The 14,681-nt window shown below is 42.8% G+C and overlaps 1 protein-coding gene across 2 annotated transcripts in view; it reads left to right on the forward strand.

Moving 5' to 3' along the window:
- Nucleotides 1-14,681, forward strand: part of dacha (dachshund a) — a 387,374-nt gene that overhangs the window by 171,092 nt on the left and 201,601 nt on the right. For both annotated transcript variants that reach the window (XM_078211668.1, XM_078211669.1), the window contains exon 2: nucleotides 11,020-11,135. In XM_078211668.1, coding sequence (XP_078067794.1) covers nucleotides 11,020-11,135 — 116 coding nt within the window. The remainder of the gene's footprint in view (nucleotides 1-11,019; nucleotides 11,136-14,681) is intronic.

Consider the following 14,681-nt stretch of genomic DNA (forward strand, 5'->3'; position numbering starts at 1 on the left):
ACACCAGTGCCTGTGGGGATACACTGAGGGAGAATTCAGAATGGCCAATGCACCTAACCAGAATGTCTTTCAGACTGTGGGAGGAAACCGGAGCACTTGGAGGAACCCATGCAGACACAGGGAAAATGTGCAGACTCCACACAGACAGTGACCCAAGCTGGTGCTGTGAGGCAGCAGTGCTAACCACTGTGCCACCGTGCCGCCCTATTTATTAGCACATTATTTCCGTTGATCTGTCCTAGTAATGTATACAGTCTTGCAGTGATAGCACTGTTTTCCTTTGGCATTACGAGAAGATATAGATAGGATGGTCAAATGGGCAGCTAAGTGGCCCATTTGAATTTAACTTTGGAAGGAGTAATTGAGTAATTTGACAAGAAAGTACTCAATTAATCGTAGGACACTCTGAAGTTAGGTGGAACAAAGGGATGTTGGCGTGTTTGTCCATAGATCTCTGAAAGCGGAAGAGCATGTCAGTAAGTTGGTGAAAAAGGCATAAGGGACATTTGCCTTTATCAATCAAGGCATAAGTTACAAAAGCAGGGAAGTCATGTTGGAGTTGTATAGAACTTTGATGAGAACACAGCTGGAGTACTGTGAGCAGTTCTGGTTGCCACATTACTGGAAGGATGTGATTGCACTGGAGGGGGTGCAGAGGAGATTCACCAGGATGCTGTCTGGGATAGAACATTTCAGTTATGAAGAGAGGTTGTGTATGCTTGGGTTGTTTTCGTTGGATCAAAGAAGACTGAGGGGCGACCTGATCGATGTATACAAGATTATAAGTGGCATGGACAGAGTAGATAAGGAGCAGCTGTTCCCCTTATGTGAAGGGTCAGCCACGCCACAGGTTCAAGGTGAGGGGCATGGTTTTAGGGGGGATGTGAGGACAAACCTTTTCACCCAGAGGGTTGTTGATGGTCTGGAATGTGCTGCCTGGAAGGGCGTAAAGGAAGGTTGCCTCACATCCTTTACAAAGCACCTGAATGAGCACTTGGCATATCATAACATTCAGGGCTATGGGCCAACTGCTGGTAAATGGGATTAGGTGGGAGGTCAGGTGTTTCTCGTGTGCCTGTGCAGACTTGACGGGCTGAAGAGTGTTTTCAGCACTGAATGATTTTATAATTCTATGATTAGGATGGCAACCTGTTAACATTTCTGTTGATTTTTCCTAACTTTTCAGATCACAACTGCTCAGATTAGATGGGAAGCGTGGGAGTATGAAGGGGGGTGAGGAGCACACCTATTAAGACAAAAGCACCCTCGGGTGTCGCAAAGGTTAACTTTAGTTTGTGTTTCATGGCAATTACCAAAAGGCATTATTGGGACATCTTTCCAAACGGAGATTAAGAAGGGGTGGTTGCTTTGATAAGTATTCTCATTTGCAGAAACCATAACTGAGCCAGTGGTGTTGAATTACTGCAGTAGGTAAAGAGTGGAGCGTTGGGAGGGGTAAAAGCCAAAGTGAAGCTTGTGAAAACGTCCCCAGTCCCCCTCACTCTTTTCAGAATGCTTGGGCTCTCAGGAAAGACTAGAAACTGATCATGAGTTTTCTCCAGTCGCTGCTGATTACATTGAAACGCTCAATGGAAAAGGTACGGTGTGATCAGTGTGCAAAGAGAGTCACATTGCCACCAATTCCCCATACTGGATTGTTGAATTAGAAGGTGCATGAAACTCACAGAAGGCTCTGGAAGAGCAGGTATTGGCTGGAATTTTCCCCCAAAAATTCTAAGTGCTAAATTTGCGTGAAAACTGGAGTAATTCGCATTGTTTTTTTCAGTGAGAGTTCAGAGAAGAATCTCCAACACTCTGTGCACTGCAGAGGCCACCAGCATGAATATTATTACATTTCAGGAGGCAGGGCCTATTCCCGCTGGAGAGGCTGAAATCAGCACGCTGAGTGGGCCGCTGCGCATGTGCTGATCTATCAGTGCCAAGATCGGCGCACGCACAGTGACCCCACACTGCCGGCCTCCCGATTGAAATGAAATGTACATATATAAACTACACAGCTCCACATTGTCAGCATCAGTAAGTGTTTGAGATGTTTGCTTGGATGTCAGATACAACAACAATCATTTACATTTGCATAATACCTTCAACATGGTAGAATATCCCAAGGCCCTTCACAGGAGTGTCAGCAAAATTTGACATTATTAAGGAACGCCTTAAAAGAGAAAAGAGAGGCAGGGAGGTTCAGGAAGGATATTCTAGAGCTCAGGATGTAGGTAGCTAAAAGAATAGCTACCGATATTAGCAATGAAAATTGGGGATATGGGATATTTTTAAAATATTTCTCCTCTAAGTTTCCTTCAACATTGTAAGAACAGGCAGAGTCTTGTTTCCCAACCCCTCAGCTCCTCTCTTTTCTTCTTTAATGCATTCTTTAAAATGTACATCGTTGACAAAGCTTTCCCAATAACTCCTTACGTTCCTCAGTGTCAAATTTTGCAGACTCTCCGATGAAGAATCTAGGGACATTTTACGATGTTCAGATTGCTATATATATGTAAGTTCCTCTTGAGCTGCCTGATAAAATTTTAGAGGTGAGGAATCCAGATGAATGATCTTTAATCTTCCTCTCTTCCTGCTAAACAGTGCCGAGCTTTTTCCTGGCATCTCCCCCGGATGACTCTGCGAACACAATTAACTAAATTGGTGTGTGCAGGGAAGAGAAGCTTGCAGCCACAAACATAACTTTCATTGTTCATTGAGTTGCTCAGTGTACTGGAGTCACCACCTGCTCACAGTTAATGAGGACACTGTACGCCCATTGGTATTGTTAAACAAGAAAGGAGCGGGCCTTGCAGGAACTCTGCATCGTTTGATTCATAACTAATCCAAAGTGCTGCAAAAAGAAATTACAAATGATTCTAAATAGTCAGTTGTCTATGTAATAGTTTTGCTGTCATATTTAATCTATCTTGCTTTTGTGAAGTAAGCATCGGGTCCATAAATGTCACAGTTGGAGTTAGAAAACTCCTCACGTACGCTCCATGCATGCATACTGGGGTAGAGGTTAATATTTTAAAAGTTTTAAAAGGTGTCCATTAGTGCTCTTGCACTCAAAAACAGAAACTTATTTTTAAGAGTCTCCTCAGATGGACATAAATTGGTGCAATTAGAAGAAACTTGGAATGCTGATTAATTAGATCTGATGACATGACCAGCTCAGTTGGCGGGACTGGCTTACGAGCATGATCAGCACAAAAGATCATGGACACAACTTGTGTTTGAAATTCCTGTGTTTTGCACTGCTTTAGCTGACTTTAGGTGAACCAATAAGAGAAAACGCTACCCCACTAGGCTTAATGATAATGATGTTATCTGTTAGGCTTTGTTGTTATCTGTTAGGCTTTAACATGTGGGGACCATGTTAGACACAACGGCCGGGGTTCTCCCAGGACGCTGCGCTGCTCGAGTTGCACAGCAGGCCGGGAGACATCAGTGGGGGACCTTTAGCGGGACTTGTGCCCGATGTCCGGTCTCCGAGGCTCTTTGTTTCAGTGGAATCAAATCCACGCCGGAAATCGGAGATTCGTTTAGATAAATACATCCAAAAAACGGGCGGGAAAGTTTCTCATTTTCCCGCCGTTGGGCACTTAGTTTTTTTTTTGGGAGAATTTTGACCCACATTAATCAGGTGAGGAGGCCTGACTGAAGGATGTTTCTGTAGGATTGTGGTTGAGTTAATTTGTTGGTGAAATATTTTGGGTTTTGTGGTAAATGGTGATCTTGAAGAAAACTGCTTTCAAAGATCTGATGATCTCTCTGGTGTAGATTTTACCATTTCCAATGTTAGTTTGATTTCAACATCAGTATAAAGGGATTTCTGCTGCCCAGCTATTAAGTAGGCTAAGTAGCTAATCATTTTGAAGAATTCTCACAGTCAGACAAGCAGGAAGTAAATCTGCAATGTCTTATCTTTCACACTTGAAGCATTTTACAGACAGTTAAGAGTGGGACAAAGATGTGGGATAAAGGTAAAAGCTGACATGAAGTTTTTTTGAAATTCTGATATAAAAAATCTCTGACTTTATCAAAATGGGGAGATTTGACATTCAACAGAATAAAAGTAGCTTTCTAGAGCCATTGAGGGATAATTATCAACTCTGCACATTGTTAACAATCAGGTTATGCCTCATTTGACAAGGCAGAATTTTTTTGAGGGTTTTTAAAGTGAGACTGATATCTTTAAAAAAAGTTCTGATTACCTCACAGTGAATTCTGAAGATTTCTGTGGGACTTCAACAGTGCACAACGTGGAGGAATGAGGAATCAACCAACAGCAACTTCTGGATTTCCATATTTAACTTAGCATCTGTGGACTCCAGACGTTGCTCTCAGTTTCACAGTGGTAATGACAGCAACCACTGACAGTTTCACCATGGTTACCACTGTATAATCCGGCCCTATATATCCGAGCAGATTTCTGTGAATATTCTGTTCACGTCACAGTTTTTCAAAAGGAAATTCATTCATATTTTCAAGGTGAATTGGTTACATCCAGTGTGTGTGTGGTATCTGTGTGCGTGTGTGTGTTTGTGTGTTTAAATATCCTATGGGTGCATTGGATTTTAAGTCCACTACAGCACTCCACGAACCACCTGAAGGCATGTATTTTTAATTGTCACTTCTATGCTTCAGTCATCTGAAAAAGTACTGGCTTATCCACAAACGTTTTGCAAACCCTGATTTTTGTTTCTTGGTCACATACAGGAATACTTGTGTCATCTTAATTTGACACGGATGGGCAATTCTGTCAATTGGTCCAAAGTGACCAACAGTGCTTTCCCATCACTCTTGGCTCTGTGGCCTTTCCCTGATGTTGGCTGGCAGTGAGAGTAATCGCCGAGATGGAAATCTTCCGCACAAATCTTCATGGTTTGTGCAGTAATCTTTGAAATAGCGGCTGATGGGGGGAAGAATAACTGGGTGGCGGAGCTGAAAAGACAAGAGGGTCAGAATTTTCCCATACCTGCGCCGGTGGGATCGGTGGCGGGTAGGGGAGAGAATTAGGTAGCAGGTCCAAAAATCAATTTCAGACTTATGCCTTCCATGGTGTATCAGGAATCCTGCTGTAGAACAGTGTGAAACTGATTTGTATCTTGCAAATGAAAGCCCAACCGGAATCCTCCCCCCCACATGCCTGATTTGTCTTGACGCCATAGGAAAAGAAGTCACTACAGAACGTGTCTGCAACAACGCAGCGTGCAGATATTGGGACTTCCCTGAAGAAGGCCTGAGGCTGCCTCTGGAGTTTGGGATAGAGGCCACTAGCAACCCTGGACCCTGGAACACCACAGCAGTGGGTAGGGGGGAGCATCAATCAGGTGATTCTTCCAGATTCGGTGTCATCGACGTGGTCTATCTTCTAGGCTCAAAGTGTTCCTGGAGAACAGGTCAGATGCTCGAGGAGTATAAAAAGTGCAAGAAGCTACTTAAGAGGGAAATCAGGAGGGCTAAAAGAAGACATGAGGTTGCTTTGGCAGACAGAGTGAAGGAAAATCCAAAGAGCTTCTATAGGTATGTTAGGAGCAAAAGGATAGTGAGGGATAAAATTGGTCCTCTTGAAGACCAGAGTGGTAGACTGTGTATGGAACCAAAAGAGATGGGGAGATACTAAATGGTTTTTTTGCATCCGTATTTACTGAGGAAATGGGCATGGAGTCTACGGAAATAGGGCAAACTGGTAGGGAGGCCATGGAACCTTTACAGATTAAAGGGGAGGAGGTGCTCGCTGTCTTGAGGCAAATCAGAGTGGATAAATCCCCAGGACCAGACAGGGTATTTCCACGGACCTTGAGGGAAGCTAGTGTTGAACTTGCAGGGACCCTGGCAGACATATTTAAAATGTCAGTATTCACGGGGGAGGTGCCGGATGATTGGAGGGTGGCTCATGTTGTTCCGTTGTTTAAAAAAGGTTCCAAAAGAAATCTGGGAAATTATAGGCCAGTAAGTTTGACGTTGGTGGTGGGCAAGTTATTGGAAGGTGTGATAAGGGATAGGATCTACAAATATTTGGATAGACAGGGACTTATTAGGGAGAGTCAACATGGCTTTGTGCGTGGTAGGTCATGTTTGACCAATCTATTAGAGTTTTTCGAGGAGGTTACCAGGAAAGTGGATGAAGGGAAGGCGGTGGATGTTGTCTACCTGGATTTCAGCAAGGCCTTTGACAAGGTCCCTCATGGGAGGTTAGTTAGGAAGGTTCAGTCGCTAGATATACATGGGGAGGTAGTAAATTGGATTAGACACTGGCTCAATGGAAGAAGCCAGAGAGTGGTTGTGGAGGATTGCTTCTCTGAGTGGAGGCCTGTGACTAGTGGTGTGCCGCAGGGATCGGTGTTGGGTCCATTGTTGTTTGTCATCTATATCAATGATCTGGATGATAATGTGGTAAATTGGATCAGCAAATTTTCTGATGATATGAAGATTGGAGGTGTAGTGGACAGTGAGGAAGGTTTTCAAAGCTTGCAGAGGGATTTGGACCAACTAGAAAAATGGGCTGAAAAATGGCAAATGGAATTTAACGCAGACAAGTGTGAGATATTGCACTTTGGAAGGACAAACCAAAGTAGAATGTACAGGGTAAATGGTAGGACTCTGAAGAGTGCAGTTGAACAGAGGGATCTGGGAATACAGGTACAGAATTCCCTAAAAGTGACGTCACAGGTGGATAGGGTCGTAAAGAGTGCCTTTGGTACATTGGCCTTTATAAATCGGAGTATCGAGTATAAAAGTTGGAGTGTTATGGTAAGGTTATATAAGGCATTGGTGAGGCCGAATGTGGAGTATTGTGTACAGTTTTGGTCACCTAGTTACAGGAAGGATGTAAATAAGGTTGAAAGAGTGCAGAGAAGGTTCACAAGGATGTTGCCGGGACTTGAGAAGCTGAGTTACAGAGAGAGATTGAATAGGTTGGGACTTTATTCCCTGGAGCGTAGAAGATTGAGGGGAGATTTGATAGAGGTGTATAAGATTTTGATGGGTATAGATAGAGTGAATGCAAGCAGGCTTTTTCCGCTGAGGCTAGGGGAGAAAAAAACCAGAGGGCATGGGTTAAGGGTGAAAGGAGAAAAGTTTAAAGGGAATATTAGGGGGGGGGCTTCTTCATGCAGAGAGTGGTGGGAGTGTGGAATGAGCTGCCGGATAAAGTGGTAAATGCGGGGTCACTTTTAACATTTAAGAAAAACTTGGACGGGTTCATGGATGAGAGGGGTGTGGAGGGTTATGGTCCAAGTGCAGGTCAGTGGGACTAGGCAAAAAATGGTTCGGCACAGACAAGAAGGGTCAAAAGGCCTGTTTCTGAGCTGTAATTTTCTATGGTTCTATGGTTTTATCCATCTTGTTTTTTTTCTGGATGTCTATCTTCTCTCTTCAATGATGGGTCAGTGATGGTGGGCACCTTTTCAATATGGTACCCAGATATGACAGCGGGATGGGTGCCATCAAGTCTGCCCCTTCACAGAAAATGGCACTGAACCCCAGGATGCATAATTAATAAGGTAGTGGCAGGAAGATATGGCGTGTTTTCCTGTCAGCCTCTGTAGTGGGAAACCCTCCCCTTCTCCACTCTGGCCATGGGACTTTGTTCCAGATGAGAGAAGTCCACCTGGAGTCTCTGGCAGGGTATCGCTGACCAAACTGCTGTCTGAGGTGGAAATATGGGCCATCGGTGTGAGGAGATCAGGCCAGGTTAGCACTCCAGCTCACTCCCAGAGGAATGGCAGAAAGTGTTAGTCAGGCTGAATGTTGTCATTATTAATTCCTGGTGCTGGAAACCGGAATAAGAGAAGGTGGCACACATTAAGAGATCTGGAAATGTAGTCATGCTTCTATATTGACTGCTCATCCATGCTAAACTTTCCTATCATCTTACAGCTTTTTCATTTTATCGCATGTGTGGCCACACTTTAGCAGGGCACGTGGTTAAGGTGCAAAGTACAGTAAAAGCCTTGCCACACATGCGCACATCCTCCAAAGACTTCAAGGTGGACACATGACTGCAAAGTGACCCTCAACACTTTGGAGGGTGCGCTATCAGGGCACAGTTGGGCTTGTCGCATTATCGTATTGCTGTTTGTGGGAGTTTGCTGTGGGCATATTGACAATTGCATTTCCTACATTACAATAGTAATCGCAATTCAGAAGTGCACAATGGGTTGTAAAGCTCTTTGGGATATCCTCAAGTTTTGAAAGGTGTTATAGAAATGTAAGTCTTTTTTTTAGAATTTTCCTTACGCCCACAGGGAGATAGAGCAAGAAAGGAAATCCCAGCACTATTTCCGGGGAGCTGTGTGTGGTATTCAGTTAAATATTTTTTCTATCGATGTGAGGCCTTGATGAGACCCTTGCATAAAATGTGTACAACTACCTTAACACACACATAAAGGAGCAAGGAACCGCAACCCAGGAAAAATTAAATGCTGTAACTCCAGTCTGAATTAGTAGAACCTGATAAATACTAAAGGGGCAAAATTGATTTATTGTTGGAAACTGGCAAGAAGTGGGCAGCGCCCTTGAAACTTGTGCCTTAATATCTTGGATTGCGGTTTGCTGCAGATTGGGCCTTGAGCCTCACCTATGGGAAACGGTCAAGCTGTGAATGCCAACTGGGCATACAGCCTGCCAGTCAGTGCCCTGGTCAATTTGGCCAACTCTGTTATGGGTCTGGCCTGCAGGCAGCTCACGGAGGGGTGGGGCTAGCGCAGATTGGCAGCAGCCCGCACTATCGCTGTGAAGACAAAAGGTGCACTCCTGGTAAGGAAAAATAAACACCAACATCGTCTAGTTTTTGCCACACTTGGCAATGGCATTCTAATCACAGGTATTACTGTCAGATTCAAGGGGATTAACCCTGGACACCTGGATACTGCCAACTTAACAAATGAGGGCACTTCAGCTGTGCCCTGAGATTGTGTGAATGGGAGCAACTTCCCTCCCCCTGAAAATTTGTCAGGGTTAACTAAAATAATCAGAAAAAACAGTGTTTCCTTCTTAAACTAAGCAAGATGAATGTTCCAATGGCAGAGAGTGTAGGTGTGCTAATCGGTAATGACGAGTGAGCAGTGGACTATCATTTCTGGTTCTAGTTCTCCACAAAGCAAGCTGCTAATTGGACACGACAGCATGTGGCAATCAGAGACTAGACACTTCTGTGAAAGGGACAACCCGTGGGTGAGTTATTGGTGGTATCTTCCAGGCACTTTGTGGCAGTTAGTTATTGTGGCAGTGAGATGAGAATCGCCTTATCCTCACACAGCTGGGAAGGGGAGACAAGTACAACAAGTGAGGAAACAGCAGCATTAAAAATAAGCGAGAGTAAATTTGGACACAAGCATTCAAAAAGGGATGTATTGTGTGTTACATATCTTTGAAAGCTTTGTAACCCCAAACTGTGAGGGCAAATTGAGCACTACTGTGATATGGTAGAGGAATTTTACACTGAGTGTACTGATGGCACTCTGTTTAGTGGGTGCGCAGAGGTGATGCCAGTTCAGTGTAGTTTTCAGCTGTGACCCTGGCAGTGATTTCACCAGCTCACCTTGACACAGACTGAATGAGATCAACAGGCTGAGCTTCTGGAGAGATCTAGTTTGCATTTTGACTGGAAAAGAGGGGTCAGAAAGTGGTAACCATCAGTTGGAGAGAGAAAGCTGTGTCCCTCGTTTGCTGTTGAACAGCAACGCAAAAGAAAAGGAGCCAGTTTGACAGTACTTTGAAAATGAAGCAAGTTTAATGGCAGCCTTGTGTCAACAAATCTGGTCAGGCTTTACGACTTTATAGCGGAAACTTATTTTCAAAAGGATTCATTAAAACTGCTCATTAAAAAAAAAAGTTGTTTTGTATCCTCCTGCTTTTGACGGTTTAAATAACCTTCATTACGTTTACTGCAAGTTCCTAATCTGTTAAAGCAATATTAAATCAGAAAGCTTGGTTCATTCTGTTGAAGATTTCAGATACAAATTATTTTGAATGAAAATCTTTTGCGCAGTTTGCACTCTTCCTTTACCATGCACTTGAAAATGTATACTATTGATCTGTTTGGGGATTTATGATTGAGACTGTGTTGCTGCAGGGGATTCAGCACAAATGAGATCTTCAGGCAGTGAGAATAAAGTTATTAATCCCTGAACAAGTCAGTAATGTATTTGCAACTTATCTTGTAAAAGAAAAGCTCTCACTTTCATCTTTTGTGACCTGCAGTGTTATGCTTCCCATCCCCTCAGTTGCCCAAAGTTCTCAGAAATTCTTATGAAATATTTCTAGTTTCCTTTTACGAATCTTGTTAAATTCACTTTCTGGAAACGTTCAGTGTTATGATCTAAACAATCAGTTCCAATTCTTATCTCATTTTCAGCCAACCTCCTTGTGTGCTTTGAAAATCAATTCAAAACAGATCAGGTTTTCTTTTTTAATTACCCTTTTTATAGGGGGATGGGGGGCCTTTCTACCTGAATTTAGTTTTCGGAATGGTATCACTGAAATCTTATCATTTTAAAATAAGTACATTTGTACAGATTGAACTTCACTTGGGAGAGAACCTTTTAATATCATATCTGACCTGCTCATTACCAGTACAGTTTGCATACTCTAAGTCTTTTTCCATTCATTTCAGGTCTCTGTACTTCAACATTTGTACAGCCAAGTTGTGTTATATTTCTTGCATTTGTTAGGAAATCAATAGCCATTAAAAAGTCCCTTTAGAGCAATAAAGATATTTAATTTAACATGCTCCAGTAATAAAATCCCTTTGATTATGAATAGTGTCGAATAAAGACTAGGCTCAAATTTGTTGCTCTTGTTTTATCCCTACCAAAAATTGACATTAAAGTGTTGACAAGAAGAAGGCATGGTCCAAGTGGCTGTAAAATGTCTGGTTTATTTTTCATCCTGTAAAATGGTTGTTACTAGAGTTGGCTATTTTTGGTCACCGCCCTTAAAGACGCTTTGTTTGGAAGTAACCAAAAATAAAATTAAAACCTACTTCTTTCTTTTCCCCCTTGACAGCTCAAGACCTGGAAGGCCTCCAAAACGTACCCTGAGTGTCACGTTGCCAGAAAATTCTCGCATTATGTCCCATGCAGTCCCAGGTCTCTTATCACCAGGAATCATCTCGCCAACAGGTAATGAAATCCATAAAATCATCAGCACAGACGTTGTAAGGCTCTTCAATTGAAATGAACTAATATTGATTGAATAGGCTTGTCCTTCAGGGGGTTTTATGCTTTGCCAGAGGTTGGAATATTGGATTTTTTGAGTATTCATAAAAACAATATCGCTTTGTTGTTACATTGTTTCAGATCCAATGTCACTTTTGCAATTCATTTGGTCAAGATATATTGCCACTTTCTCGAAGACACAATGAGATTCGTTTAAAAAGTCAAGGAAGATGCTGTTTCTAAATACTTAAATTTCTGACGGCTTGTGATTTAGTTCTTAAGGTCTTGAATTAATGAACATCTGTGTCTCCATCCATGAAACATATTTAGCACAGTTAGATTGCTTTCAGATACAGCACTCACAAAGTGAATCTATTGTTTAAAATATTTACCAGTAAAGTGATAATGCATTTTACATGTTCTATAACAATGTATCTGTGATTTTTAAATATTAAATATTGTTTCTGAAAAAAAATCCCTTTGCCAGCTTTCTCCAGTTCCTTTCTCTCCCTAATGTGTTGACTTTCTGCCGAATAAAATTGTACAGGGGCAAGTCTCCCTCTGGTATTTTAATAAGTGCTTGGAATTCAAATGTGAGATTTGACAGTGGTCTGTTCAACAATGGGCTACGCTAGCATGAAACCAACTCTGATCCACCTCTCACGTGACACCCAGAACGTGTGCTACCAGTAGAGATATAGCGTGTGGGTTTTAACTGATTCATTGAATAGGCAAGACATTTAAAAATATTGGATTCCTGACCCCATTCTGGGCTGTCGCATTTTTGGGAGTGCCTTTTAAGGGCATGGGCAGTGTTTGTCGACAGCCTGCAACCAGTACCCCTGACCTGGCCAGCTCCTTTGTAGAGGTAGGCATGTCCTACTCCTCAGCAATTTTCATGAGGTTGGGCCAGGTTTTTACAAAGTCATGGTTCACCGCCACTCAGAAAGGTTGTGAACCTTAGTCCGAATGAGGGGACCTTTTAAAAGGTAACGTCAAAAGGTCCTCCACATGTTCCCTATGCCAAGCTATACCCTTCAACTGACCCCCTTTGGCCCTCATGCTCCCTATGCAAAGCTATGGCACTTCTATGCACATTGACTCACTATACAGTGTATAGAGCCAATGAAACCTATAGTGACAGTAGGATGTGTAAAAAGGTTTTTCAAAAGTAATTCATTCATAACTTTATACAATGTTAAAACGTCATTTCATTTGAAAGGTTATGAAAGTATCAATCATCCAGACCCTTCGAAGTATCAATAATAAAAACCACAAACCCTTAAATCTTAAACTTGTGTCAAACAGCATTGTGAAATTGACAGCAGAGATCAAAGAGCCTGAGCTGTCAATCATAAGAACATGTGAACTAGGAGCAGGAGTAGGCCATCTGGCCCCTCGAGCCTGTTCTGGCTGATCTTTTCGTGGGCTTAGCTCCACTTACCGACCTGTTCACCATACCCTTGATTCCTAATCTATCTATCATTGCCTTAAAAACATTCAACGAGGTATCCTCAACTGCTTCACTGGGCAGGAAATTCCATAGATTCACAACCCTTTGGGTGCAAAAGTTCCTCCTCAACTCAGTCCTAAATCTACTCCCCCTTATTTTGAGGCTGTGCCCCTGAGTTCTAGTTTCACCCACCAGTGGAAACAACCTCCCTGTTTCTACCTTATCTATTCCCTTCATAATTTTATATGTTTCAATAAGATCTCCCCCTCATTCTTCTAAATTCCATGTGTATAGGCCAGTCTACTCTGTGCCTCCTCATAAGCCAACCCTCTCAACTCTGGAATCAACCTAGTGAATCTCCTCTGTACCCCCTCCACTGCCAGTATATCCTTTCTCAAGTGGACCAAAACTGTACACAGAACTCCAGGTGTGTATCTTATACAGCTGCAACATAACCTCCCTGTTTTTAATCACCATCCCTCATCCATTCCCTTTGTTGAAACAACTGCACCACAGGGAAAATATCAAGCAATGTTTTCCATATGGTGCAGTTGTTTCAACAAGGGAAATGGATGTCTGGGCTCACCCATCTCTGCCATCTTGCCAGAGATGGGCGAGCCAATCTGGAAATTTTCCCGATTCCCACTACGGGGATAAAAATTCAGGCCTGGATAACAATCAGAAATTGGGGATTCGAGTCCAATCTCTCTTCAACCCAGGGCACTGAGGATAAGTGTTGCAAACTTCCTGCTGCCTTTATTCAAATCAACCAGTTGAACACAGATTGATCAAACGTAGACTTTCCTGGCTGCATGGTTCACCTTGTCAACTCTATAAATCACCCAGATACATCCTAGATGTTCACACTATTGACTATTACAATATAGAGAAAGAGAGGGCAAGGCCATGAAGGGATTTGGAAACAAAGATGAGAATTTTAGAGTTGAGGTGTGATTTAACTGGTATCCAATATAGAAAGAAGTTTAACAACACCAGGTTAAAGTCCAACAGGTTTATTTGGTAGCAAAAGCCACACAAGCTTTCGGAGCTCTTAGCCCCTTCTTCAGGTGAGTGGGAATTCTGTTCACAAACAGAGCTTATGAAGACACAGACTCAATTTACATGAATAATGGTTGGAATGCGAATACTTACAACTAATCAAGTCTTTAAGAAATGAAACAATGTGAGTGGAGAGAGCATCAAGACAGGCTAAAAAGATGTGTATTGTCTCCAGACAAGACAGCCAGTGAAACTCTGCAGGTCCACGCAACTGTGGGAGTTACAAATAGTGTGACATGAACCCAATATCCCGGTTGAGGCCGTCCTCGTGTGTGCGGAACTTGGCTATCAGTTTCTGTATTGTCTCCAGACAAGACAGCCAGTGAAACTCTGCAGGTCCACGCAACTGTGGTGTTACAAATAGTGTGACATGATTCCGGAGTTGAGAGGGTTGGCTTATGAGGAAAGACTGAATAGACTGGGGCTATACTCATTGGAATTCAGAAGAATGAGGAGAGATCTTATAGAAACACACGAGGACGGCCTCAACCGGGATATTGGGTTCATGTCACACTATTTGTAACTCCCACAGTTGCGTGGACCTGCAGAGTTTCACTGGCTGTCTTGTCTGGAGACAATACACATCTTTTTAGCCTGTCTTGATGCTCTCTCCACTCACATTGTTTCGTTTCTTAAAGACTTGATTAGTTGTAAGTATTCGCATTCCAACCATTATTCATGTAAATTGAGTCTGTGTCTTTATAAGCTCTGTTTGTGAACAGAATTCCCACTCACCTGAAGAAGGGGCTTGCAGCTCCGAAAGCTTGTGTGACTTTTGCTACCAAATAAACCTGTTGGACTTTAACCTGGTGTTGTTAAACTTCTTACTGTGTTTACCCCAGTCCAACGCCGGCATCTCCACATCATCCAATATAGACCCAGCCAGCACAGAAGTGAAGGGTGAATTTCAGCCTGATGCCAAAGGGCCTACCTGCCTGACAGCCAACCAGGCACCAAATCTGGCCAGCTATGGCCAGGGAATAGAATGTAATGATTGC

Source organism: Mustelus asterias, chromosome 4 (assembly GCF_964213995.1).
Source record: "Mustelus asterias chromosome 4, sMusAst1.hap1.1, whole genome shotgun sequence".
NCBI lineage: Eukaryota > Metazoa > Chordata > Chondrichthyes > Carcharhiniformes > Triakidae > Mustelus > Mustelus asterias.